The 13378-nt window shown below is 33.7% G+C and overlaps 1 protein-coding gene across 1 annotated transcript; it reads right to left on the bottom strand.

The window, feature by feature from the left end:
- Window positions 1-3652: 3652 nt before the first annotated feature.
- LOC114185128 (calcium-dependent protein kinase 13) lies at window positions 3653-12939 on the bottom strand. Its single transcript, XM_028072661.1, has 7 exons — window positions 12033-12939; window positions 7850-7993; window positions 7388-7540; window positions 5198-5313; window positions 4948-5115; window positions 4442-4672; window positions 3653-4362 (listed from the first exon to the last, which is right to left on the bottom strand). Exons 1-7 carry the CDS (start codon window positions 12664-12666, stop codon window positions 4213-4215), a joined length of 1596 nt encoding a protein of 531 aa, XP_027928462.1. The 5' UTR covers window positions 12667-12939; the 3' UTR covers window positions 3653-4212.
- Window positions 12940-13378: the final 439 nt, after the last annotated feature.

Below are 13378 nucleotides of genomic sequence, written 5' to 3'. Positions count from 1 at the left end.
TTTTATTTTTAAAGAATATCTTAAAGACTTAAAGAAGGAAGAAATATTTAAGTTGTCATTAATCTTAATTTCTAAACAATATAAAATTATTAAGTATAGTTAAGATAAATTTCGAGTCGAGAGTTAAGAAAATTTTCGTTTCTACGTATAACATCAATATTTTAACTTCAAATCCACTTATACTATTCATTAATTTTTGTTCTTTGGTTTATAACAAACTCTAAACAAGTTGAATCGGACATTGTGTTATTAAAATACTTCAGGCCACAATTTTTTTGTGTACATTAAGTATTTGATTCATTTACTATTTTTTCTTTATTATTATTTTTTTATTATTTGATTATGTATATCTATTATCATGTCATAAACATATGAAATCTAAGTGAATTTAAAATTTATATTAAATAAAAATAAGTTTATTGAGTAATATACAAGAAAAAAGTTTACAAGCTCGAGATGATGTCATATTTCTTTATATAGACCAACTTACAACGCATTAATATTAAATATATCCGATCAAACTTCTTAAAAAAAACAATTCAATTGTCATATCCAATTAATAATATGTAATCTAACAAAAAAAAAAAAAATCAACATCCCTACGACCCATACCTAGTGGCGACATCATATCTTAATGCTCTTCAATTATACATCCTCTTAAGCTTAGGGGCAAGTATATCCCCATGATGTTGAGATTAAGTATGTCAATGAGGTGGTGTGAGATGAGTTTTATAATCTCATTCTTATTTCAAAATAAAGATTCATATTCATTCCAATACCTATGTTTAACAAGTATAAAATTTTGGTTAAAACACATATTTGATTACTATTTTCATTCAATTGTTTCAATTTCGTCCTAATATTTTTATTTTGTTTAATCAGGTCTCAATTTTTGTCAATTTTATCCAATTTGGTTCTTTTTTATTAACGTCATTGAAATAATTAATAGTTTGAAGAGTGACGGGACGTGTCACTTCATGGTTTTTTTGTTTTTTTTTCTTAAATTTTAAAAGAAGTTATTTCTTTTTTTTATTTTTGAAAAAAATATCCACATGTCAACCAAACAGCATGTCATGTGTCAAAGTCAATATTTTATATTCAATTTGGTATATTCGTTATATTCAATTCAGGGATCAAATGTTTATTTTAACCTAGAACTTTTGTCTCATCCTCATTTTTACCAGGTAACAATATACCCATACCCCGTGCTCATGCTTGCTCTTTTACGATTTCAATATCAATTAAATAATTAAAAAAAATCAAGAAAAATAAAATATTATATTATCAAATATTCAATATCAATAGAACGTCTTCAATGTCAAATATTTAGAATGATGATTGTATAAATTTTAAATTAGAATACCAAATAACAATTAGATAAAAATGGAATAATTGTATAAAATAATACACATAAATAAATTTCATAACAAACAAAACAACCATTAATTTTAAAAATGTTAATGAAACATTGTTGATAAAGTTACAAATACTTTTAAAAAATTATAAAGAAAACAAATATTCATGTTTAAAAATATTTCAAATGTCTCTTTACTTTCTTTCTCGAAACTATAATAACAATTTTTTCTTATACATTAATAAAGATTATAATACACTATTTAAAAGAAATCACTAATAATAATTTAGATTTATACATAAATATTTCATCTTTTCAACTTCAAGATAATGACATTAAATTATTATATTATAGTAAATAAAATATCTTTATACAATTGCAATGGTAAAATTATATTAATGAGGATGAGTTAAAAAAATAAAAGTAATTATATAAAAAATATTAAAACAATATTTAAATGATAGAAAAACAACAAACAAAAATATTAAAAAGTAAAAACAATCAAATGTGTGTTCTAAAAACAATTTCATACACCATATAATGAAATTACACAGAGAAAAGAAAATGTATAACTAAGTGTATAATAAGATAAAGTGTCTTGGAGATATAAAAAACTTTTTAGATATCAAAATAGCCGAACTGTTAATAATAAAAATTGTTTGAGCGAAACAATACTTTATTCAAATAACAAAAATTAAAGATAAAATAGAATAAAGAAGATAAATTTATTTTACATTACTTACTAAATTAAGGATTTACATGATTGAATACAAATTAAGAGCGTTTATTATGTAAAAAGTAATAAATAAAAATAATAAAAATAAAGTAGAAATAATTAATTATGAAATCTGAAATCTAAAATCTATTTGATTCAATGGAAATGATAATACACATCTTATCATAATTATAAAAAAATAATGTGAACCAATATTGTAATAAGAGAGGAAGTACATTAAAGATGTGGTTTGAGTCGATTATGTGGATATAGAACAAACATAAAATTAAAAAAGATGAAGGAAACATAGTGAAAGAAAGAAAAAAGTTACAAAATTAAATACCAAAAGGAAAAAAAAAGTCTTTTAAATTGATCAACGCTCTTGGTAATGTCAGAGTAACACAACAACGTGATTTCTTAAATATATTTCTGCTGTTGTAAAAACAAGGAAGATGCTGATATAAAATCAGTTTCTCTAAACTTAAAATAAATATTTTTCAAAAAAATAATTTATTCAAGAGTAGATAAAATTTGCTTATTAAAGTAAGTTTAAAACCTTCTATTTTTTTTTTAAAATAAACAAGACAAATACACGTATTAAGAAATTAAAATATGTTTATATCATTAAAAAAACACTTTTTAAATAAGAAAAAAAAACCGTCCACAGTTTATTGTTATGTGGTTATTTAGTGCTATTTAACGAAGCATGCCAAATTCTTTGCTTTGATAGTTCTTCTTGTAAATGTTCGCTCTGTTTTCTTTGTAAAGGCAAAAGGTGAGAATAAGATACGGAAAAATACGTATATCGAGCCTGTTTCCGGCTTTTACCATATCATATGATAGGAATAAATTACTTGAAGAAAAATATAATAGAGCGCAGGTGTTTTGGCACGTGTTTATTATAATAAAATAATGGTCATTATTATAATAGTTATTAAAATTTATACTGAAGTTATAAAAAGAATGTACATAAAAAAATAATTATAATTTTCTATTAATTTTACAATAAGAGCACTTTCAATTTTCTCGAAGTAAAAGAATGAGTATAAGAAAAACATACGAAGTTCGCATTATTAGTTATGATACATATACATTATAAATACATTAACAATGACATGTGATTAGAGTTTAGATAATCTTATATTTAAGCACATAGAAAATTGAAATTCAAATATAATAAAATCAAGAACATAAAAGATTATTATCGTTTACGGAGAAATTAAATGGATGATGTTTCTAAAATGTCGTAAGTTAATTTATTAGAATTTGTTTGCTCACTCGTTTAATTCAAAATAAATTCAAAATTGGAAAGACGTGTTCAAAGCCATGTGCAAAGGGGAAGCAAAATTAAAATGTGGATATGAAATACAATATTGTGATATTAAAATTAAATCTTTTAGGCCCATTACAGAGGTTATCGTTGGTATGGATGAAATACCTGAAGATCCATATGTTGAAGACTGAAATCTTTAGATAAGCCTCTCCTAATGAAGTCTAAGAACCCTAAACTCTGGAAAGATCTGAAAGAGGCAATAGTGTGCAAATGCATGTTTTAATGCATTCACAGAGCAGGTGTAACGATACAACAAAACCTGCGACTTGTACTTCTTAGCCACCCACAAATTCAACAGCAACGGTTCCATGTGTGCACATTTCCAGGATCAGAATATCTTACAGGTCATGCTACGAGACAAGAAAAATCAAATGTTGTCAGCATTCCGGAGTAAACAAATGTTTTTTGGCCATTGGCCATTATGAGGCAGTGGAAAGAGAGGGATAGAATGACCAAAAGAGAGTCCAGAATTGGAACTACAAGATATTCGCACTTTGATAAACATATTCTGACTGCACTAAACAGTTTTTGATTCAACATTGTCACACCAGAAGAGAAGCAGGAGTGGTTAAAACGAGTGGAATCATACATGTCACACCAGTGGCTCCAAGGTACCATGTTTTACACAAGTAACGAAGTGCGTGTATAATTGGCGTACCCAATCCTTCGTAACTCGCACAGCACCAAGTGGAAAGGAACCCTTCTAAAAGTGGAACCAAATAATCATCACAAAGAAGCCAAGTCCATATTGTAGGAGGAATATTACACTATTTGGAAAGCCAGATCGAATATAGCCAAACACTCAGACAACTACTCATTTCCTAAGTTTAAAGAACCGTCTTTCATCAACTTTAAGCTCAAGCTATTGAATCTCCCACGTGAATAATGCCTTGATGCCTTTCTCCAATCCGTTCCAGTTTTCATCATAGCAACAAATTCATCGTAGCTGATACGTCCATCCTGCAATTGTTCAACAATTTGAGGCTACTATTCCCTAATCAAGACTACTATATCTAAAGAAATAACTCCCAAATTTCACCTTATCTGTGTCTACTTCTTGGAAAATATCATTTGCGACATCTGTACAATCATCTGCTCCATCTTCCATCAAGGCATTCCGTAGCTCATCCGGTTCAATATATCCATTCCCATCTTTGTCAAAATAGGAGAAGGCCTTACGAAGATGATCGTCATTAGCCATCCTTTTTAAATGAAGGGAAACAGCAACAAATTCTCCGTAGTCTAGTGTTCCCTTACCATTACTACCTACCTGTTGTCCACATACAATGATTAAAATACAAAACAAGAGCAAGGTAAACTTCAAATATTTTACTTAGTACCTTCAAAATGAAACTGAACAAACCCAACCAAAATTATAATGGAAATTATATCACAATTGTACACCATGGATTTCAATTTACATTTGCATGTCGACATATCAACTTTTGTCGGCCAATTTATGATTATACCAAGTAACAAGTAACAATATTAGTGTTGTTCAGTCACAATAATTTAGAGGAACAAGGGGAAATTAACTATACTTACAGCTTCAATAAGCAACTGAATTTCAGACTCAGCAAGTTGAGACCCAAAGTTTCGAAATCCAGCTTTCAGTTCTTCTATGGAAACAATGCCATCATTATCATTATCCATCTTCTTGAACATATCTTTGATGTCTTCAACCTCTTCATTGGATAAGAAATCAGCAATGACCTGTTTTCAAATGTACAATCTTAGATCCAACATGCTATACAAGCAATAGCTTAAGTTATCACCAGAGATGCAGCGAACTAACCCTAAGGGCTTTTCTTTTGAATCTGTTCATCATTGAAAATTGCTTAAGCCTTGACTTGACAACATCTCCAAGTGGAACATTAGGAGCCTTCTTGGCATTTTGGAGCCAGGGATGCTCTGCAAGGCAAGAAAAAATAGATGAAATTTATTATCTGTTCTGAAAAGTCATCAACATAATTACAACAAGTAATGTTTATGTTGAAATTATGGGGTTAAGATATTAACAAAGATTGAATTGATATTATCTAAGATGCCAAACATGTTCTGATGGTAGAACAAATCAATGAAGGAGATGACCAAAATAAATAACAAAATTGAGAATTGCCAGAACGAGGACATAACACCCAAAGAACTGTCAGAAACACGTCAGAAAATTGCAAGGCTAAGCTGAGAAGGAAGCAGGAGTGATACCAATTAAGTAGCACCAAAACACTTGGGGAAACCAGCCTTAAAACTAGCCTTAAGGAGGGAGAATCCTGTGGTTAAAAAAACACTCCAGCATGCATCTCATACTACTTGATGAGGGACCTAAGCACCTCATTAACTAAGTTGATAGCTTTTATTGATGGCTCAGAACACTCCACCATGCATCTATATAAGCACCTCATTATACATCATAGCACCCCACTTAAGAGACAACATCTTGATGGCTCAGACTCTACAACATTTCAATCAACTTACTCATTGGTCAAAAACTTTCAGTAGTCAGAACTCTCCACAAGTAGTAGCCTATGCTGAAACATCTGACAACCAACTTTGATACCAACGGATGGGAACCTTAGGAGAACCACAACAAAAAAAGTAGCTATTGTAGTAGTACAGTCCATGGACTTATAAAACTCACACCAGAATCTCATACTTCAAATGAGGGACTCCAGGGTCTGTACCTTGCAATTGGATCCTAACACAAAGCTAGATGAACTTGCTAGAAGGAACAACACAGTAAAAGGGAGGGAAAATACAAGGGGATTGACAATTAACTTGAATAAAGAATCATGAAATGAAATTAGTACTGCACCAAACTTTAGGGACCTTGACAGTGGTGCTGACAGGGCAGTTCACGAAGGATGATACCATCTTAATACCATGTTTAAATTATAGGAGGTGTAAAGGGAGGAAGAGAGACAAAAGACAATATAGCACTGAAACGATATTAACTTAGATGTATGGCATTGCCATGTTCTTGATAGTTGATATATCCACAAAACTTAGGACAGTGCCCCATAATTATACTACCTTTCGTCCTATATATAAGAAACAAATGACAACAGTTTTTTTGTCCAACTTATAAGAAACAAATGACAATTTTTTTGTCGTACTTATAAGAAACAAGGGATCACTTCCAAATATATTAACTGCTAATTTCATTCTATAGCCTTGATTTATTGAAGAATCAATTAATGAGATATGCATTCATTTCCCAAGAGTGTGAATGCATTTATTTGGTTAATGACAAGACAAGTAACACCCATTGGTTGAAAAAAAATATCTATCTACAAAGAGTATCATTAAATATACTTGAACCGTTTGTTCCTATGAGTATTTTTGGGATACAATTTAAGCCAGGATATCATTGAAGAAAATTAACTAAGTTGACTACTTTTATTGATATTGATGAATTAGATATTTGTTTCTTATATATTACCTCTTGTAAATACATAAGAAACAAATACTAACTCATCAAGACCAATAAAATAATCAAGTTAGTTATTTTAATTAATAATATCATAAATTCAAATACCCACAAATTAAATGGTTTAAGTGCTTGATTACATTTAATAATACTGCTCATAATCTACAAGAGAAATTTTCAACCAATGGGTGTGACTTGTTTTGTTAATAACTCAATAAATGCATTCCTTCTCATGAGAAATGAGTGCATATCTCATTAATACACTCTAAAATAAATAAATTAAGGGTACAAATGAAAGTTAGCAATTAATACATTAAGAAATAGTCCCATGTTTCTTGCGAAAGGACCACAAAAATATCTTCATTTTTTTTATTATGTATAGGACCAGATGTAGCAGTTATTAAAAATTTAAAAGCTAGAAGGAGATAGTTTTCACCAATTTTTTTTCTTCACTGGATTTCATTAATCATACACGCTTAAACTTCTGGCATTTAAATCGAGATTTAAAAAAGGCTCTTAACAGTAATATGAAATGAACATGGAAGAAGATAAACATACCAAGCACTTGTTTAGCAGTTAATCGAAGCTTAGGGTCTGGTTCTAACATTTGCCTAACAAGACTTTTAGCACTTTCAGAAATACTTGGCCAAGGTTCCCTTTTGAAATCTATAAGCCCTCGAAGAATGGCCTGTGCAACTCCTTGCTCAGATTCTGCATAGAATCAACATACAGGATAGAAAATAAGAAGACTTTTTCTGAGCAAATGAAATAATAAAAAGAACCAAGCTCAAAAGCACAAAACTCATAATATGCTTGAACCCAAAGAAAGGGTCACTAGCAGATTTAAACCATGCCAGAGAAAAATAGTATGTTTCACAAACCAAAAGAAAAAGAGCAAAAAGTCTAAGCATGCAAGTATTAGCACATAATATGGAACAAACATGAATGTTTATAGGTGCTAATGCACATATTAAAAGAAGGCATACATAAAGAGCATTGTAAGAATATAACAATTTATACCAGCCCAAAACGGGGGAACACCACACAGTAAGATGTAGAGAATTACTCCTGCACTCCATATATCTATTTCTGGTCCATAATTCCGCTTGAGAACTTCTGGAGCCATATAATATGGACTTCCAACAATTTCAGAGAACCTCTCGCCTGGAAATTTTTGTATTACACACAATACATTATGGTAAATAAGTCAGATACCGCAAGAATGAAACAACATATGTATGTGTCTATTTGTTTGTGTGTGTGAGTGTGCGTGTGTGTGTAACATTGAAACATGAGTAGACAGCAATAAAATGTGCCATCTGATGGTAAACTGGCAATAAGTGATGGTGTGTGTTCAACCCTAACATTAATGTCTATACACTATAATGCAGCTGTATACAAACAGGCTGTGTTTCCTAAGAAAATAAGCCAACATTAAAGGGCGGCGCTAAGTTTGTTTTTTGCTTTCATTTACAACATGTCCCCATTACAATAACAAAGATAAGTTGGTTTCTTCTTGTACCCTGTTTTCAATCTTTTCTGAAGGAAACGGTCAACATCCTAAAACAATAGTGCAGTTAGATTCAATTTCATTCTTTTGCTTTAAAAAATTGTTTACAACATTACTTAGAAACAATTTTTAAAACAAAAATGATGTAAGAATGTGTTTAGGTTTTGGTGATGTATATAGTTTATTGAAATATCCACATTTGATATTATAATGAGTTAAGAATTTGTTAATGCCAATGTATTTCTGTAACACAAATTCATACCATCTGAAGTGTACCATTCACTTTAAAGGAGCTAAATCCCTTAAAATAATTGTTCAGAAACTAGCCATAAAAACATATTTATCTTCTTAGGAATTAGCATTATTTTAACACGTCAAATGAGACAACCATAGAATAGAGAGAAACGTCCAACATTTTCACCGACAATTGAACAAATTACAGAACATAATTACAAATTCAAAACAGTAAAATCAAAAGTTAATTACACTTCTTTTTGGAAATGTGAAAATGTAGGACAAAACCCTCTCCTAAACTTTGCTGGTGGACCTACAAAGATGAGTAAAGGAAGCAGCAGTGCATCACTACACAAATTCACACTCTGCTACAATGTGGCACCATAGTGTTTGCATAAAACCATGAGGGTACACATTGGGCAAAAAAAGGAAATGGAGGAAGCATGGAATGACATGGACCTCTTTCAACTGGAAGAGAAAATTTTTGTTGCAGATAAAAAGACAGTCAGAAGAGATAGGCTCTTTAATTTATAATATTATTTAAAGAAATGAAGCCAATCAACCCAATATTTGGTTGTTTAAGCATCTCCCTTCCAGAATTCTGAATTGCAATCTGAATGAACATAAGTTGGTATTATTGTCATACTAATGAAAAAATGAAAACAAGAAAACAAATCAGACACTCTCTTATTAACTGACTGCAACATGATCCACTACTTTGTGTCCAGTTGTTATCGCAGAGTGCAGAATCCTTAATGCCTAAAGAAAATCTTTCTTAAAGACTGACAAACAGCTAAGGTATAATTTGAGCCAAAATATGCCAAATGGACTTTGTATTACATGCCCTTTTCAAGTTTATAAGTTATAACTATCAAGAATAACAGGCTTATGGTTAGGGTAGGAGAGAAAGCAAGAAACAAAAGAATAACTATAACATTGAATATTATTGATAAGATGTAATGAGTTACACTAAAAGAACAACCTAATGTTCTATTTACATGACTAATTAGGTTAGGCTCCACAGTCTAACGAGCACTTACCTCAAGCTACTTCTTACTAAGCATTAAGCTTCATACAAGTAAAAACACATAAGCTAAAAACAAAGAGGAGCATCTGGTCTCTAAAACAAACATAGGGAAAGCAGTACGCCTCCCTAACCCCACAACACCACCAAAGCAAAAAACAGGAAAGCTCCTAGCGTCTCCATGCTACACATCTCAAGAAAATGAGATGATTTCTGGAGTCTTAGACCTTTTCATCAACAGATTCTCAACCTCCCAATTGATCTCTAAAATAGTGTCTACAATAGCATAAAAGAACCAGGGAAAGGGGGTCTTTAGGGTGCAAAGTCTTCAAAGTTCAAAATGCATACCCTTAACAAGCTAGACTACATAGTTACTCCAATCCTTCAACCAGTATAGTTCAACGTCAAACAGCTTAAAAAATTCAAAGAAATACCAAATAGACAAAATAATCAAATAAAGAAAGAACGACCAAACATGCCAAAAGGGGCCAGAGCAGCAGTTCACCAACAGGCCAAATCTAGTCAGAACAAGACACTGAACACACACAGCCAGGCATAAGTGCATAGAAAGTCCCAAGGTCTTGCCACTCTTGCATTGCCAAAATTGACACCACTGGCCACGGAAATGCAGCCAGCAATGACATGTTTTCTTCTCGAACACTGATTGACACAACACCCTCATAAAACCTAAATATCCACAGAACTAGGAGAAAAGCCAAATCCGAGACAGAAAACAGGAAGTAAAATTGAATCTGAAATTAATACTAACTGAACTTGCAAGAGCTCCAGCCAATCACCATCTTCATAGCCAGCCATTACAGGCAGCCCCATCTACACACGTCCACCACACCACACACAAACACCACAAAATTAAGTATGTCCGAAAGTACACATTCTCCAGAGTCCACATGCGCTCAGATTCTGGGATATTGTCAGTCACATCACGGCAATACCCTACAGGATGGGTTCCAGTCAACAGAAAACAAAAACTTCTGCTCAGGATATGTAAAGATCTTACCCAGAGGTCATCGAGAAAACTATCGATTATCAATGAATTTATAAACACCACAGGCAGACAAGAATCGCCCATGCTCCAGTTTTCCAGCAGCAGTTAGTTGACAGAAGTGACTCTACTCTGATTTCTAAACAGATTCAACCAATAGCTATCTCTTCAAGAATAAATTCCAACTTAGAAACGGACGTGAGAATCTATGAGTACAACCAAGTTTGGTGAACTCAAAACAACAAAGAAGACCTCCTCATTCATAAAGAATGACACTGCTCTAATACCATGTTAAGAGATACGAAACAAGGGAGAGAGAGAGAGAGAGAAGAGAGAGAACCACCTAACAACACTGAATACGAAGTAATGTGGTACTCTAATACATAACCTAGAGCTCCTACTACTAATTACTTGTCCTAAAGTACTAGCCCAAGCCTACTACCAGTAACCTCAATATAATTTCAACAATAACCATCAAAACAGAACCAAAAGCACTTTGTTTGAACACAACCATACAACAGCCTCAGAAAAATACCACCTTAGTGTTAAGAGTACTTATTTCTTATCCAAATGAAGGGTGACAGCCCCCAGCATGGCTGCAATAAAGTCCGCACTTCAACCCACATGTGGCAATAGGGTTTAGAAGAAAGGGAGAATAAAAGGATTGACAAAGGGGACTAACGATGAAAAACTCATGGTCTAATCCAACACAAGCAAAGCAACTGCCAAGCTTGGCGTTAGCTGATCTATTATTCCCGCAACCGACTCCAAATTTTCAACATCATACATTAGATTGACCACTTATAAAGCGCCCTATCATCTTTCAATCAAAATCACATTGTTAAATCCAATAACCGTGAGAGCAAACATAAATAAAAAGGCACCATCATTAACATAGATGCCGTTCAGAGCTTGAGAGTTAAAAGCAGCATCGAAATTTAGGTGCCAACGAGCGTACCAACTAGACAACCATCTTTTTGTGCTGCAGGCGCAGAATGTAGTGTAGACAGTACAAAACCTAACTGTACCAACTTTAAGTACACTGAACAAGGTCCTTGATTGGATAAACTTCTCTATATATACTTAAAAATTGTAATAGAAAAAGAAATAAATTGATCTTATCCAGTAAGCTACAAGCAATTTATAATACTTAACTACTTTGTATAGCAGCTCTCTGGTTTAACATCTCCAAGAGCTTAAGTTTTCCTAACGAGACAAGTTTAATTCAATTTCTTTTATTTCTTCCCGTAGGAGTGTTTATATAGTAAATAATCCAAATTAAGCCTAGACACCATCACAGGCATCTGAAACACCAACACAGTCTTCCAAACAATAACCCCACCAATCAAGTTCAAACTCAACCATACCTTCCCATTCCAAACCAAACTTCCCCAATGCAGTCAATGAAATCCAAATTCACTCACGGCCGTACCTGGCTTGAAGAATATGGAAAGCCCGAAGTCAATAGCCTTGAGCGGCGAATTCTCCTTCTTGTTTGCAAACAAGAAATTCTCCGGTTTCAGGTCGCGGTGGATGACCCCGTGCTTGTGGCAGAGCTGCACGACCTCCACAATCGTCCTAGTGACAGCGGCAGCAGCTCGCTCGGTGTAGTGGCCGCGGGCAACGATCCGGTCGAAGAGCTCACCCCCCTCGCAGAGCTCCATGACGAGGTGAACGGCATTGTCGTCCTCACAGGCTTCGCGGAGTGACACGATGCTGGGGCTCTCCGGCAGGTGGCGCATGATGGCGACCTCGCGGCGGACGTCCTCGACGTCGACGGCGGTCCTGAGCTTCCGCTTGGAGATGCTTTTGCACGCGAGCAGCTCGCGCGTGTCACGGTCGATGCAGAGGTAAGTCACGCCGAACTCGCCGCGGCCGAGCTCGCGGTCCACGAGGTAGCGGTCCTCGATGTTCTCCTTGGGCACGCCGGCGAGGACCGTGATCGGCGCCTTCTGTTTGACAGCTTCAGCGCCGGAGCCGCGCTTGCCATGGTGGTCTGCGTTGGAGAAGCTCGATTTGACGTCCTCGCGGGCCACGGCGGCCGGGGATCTGCAGCAGTTTCCCATGGCAGGAGGAGCAGAGATCGCGGCGGAGGGGAGGGTTTGGGAGGAGACGGTCGACTAGGCGTGCTTCGTTTCACATCATAATGCCGAAACCCTAACCCTAGAATGTGATTTTGAAAAAGAAGGTATGATTGAAACGAAGGTGACGAAGAAGATGAAGAAGAAGACGAAGAGTATGAGTGTGAGAATGAGTGTTAGTGAGTAGCGAGTGAAGGGAAGATGGGTGTGTGAGGGTGTACGGTAACGGCTGGGGATGCGGTTTTTTAGGAGCCAGGAACCTCGGGTTTTCGCCATTTCATATATATAAATTATTTTATTCTTCTTTTTTCGTTTTCAATGAACTTTTACTTACTATTAAAATATCAACAGCTTAGAGTAATACTGAAATACTCTACTTAATAAACAAACATTTTCCGCTTTTGTGACTGCGAAAGTTAACTAGTAATGATAATAAATACAACTGTAAACAAAAAGAATTAATAAATACAACTGCAAAAGTGATTGTTTTTGTTTTTGTTTTTGTTTTTGTTTTTCTAAGCACTACCTTCCAAAACCAATCAACGTTATTTATTTCTCTAATAATCTGAAATAGTGAAATTTATGTATCAAATTAGTATTTTTCTAGTAGATATTCTTTACATATATAAACAACATTTAAGTTTTTGAACTGATGTTTAAAATTAAATGTCATAATTATTTGTCTTGAATAAAAAAT

Source organism: Vigna unguiculata, chromosome 5, assembly GCF_004118075.2.
Source record: "Vigna unguiculata cultivar IT97K-499-35 chromosome 5, ASM411807v1, whole genome shotgun sequence".
Taxonomy (NCBI): Eukaryota; Viridiplantae; Streptophyta; class Magnoliopsida; order Fabales; family Fabaceae; genus Vigna; species Vigna unguiculata.
This window is presented reverse-complemented; position numbering and strand designations above follow the sequence as displayed.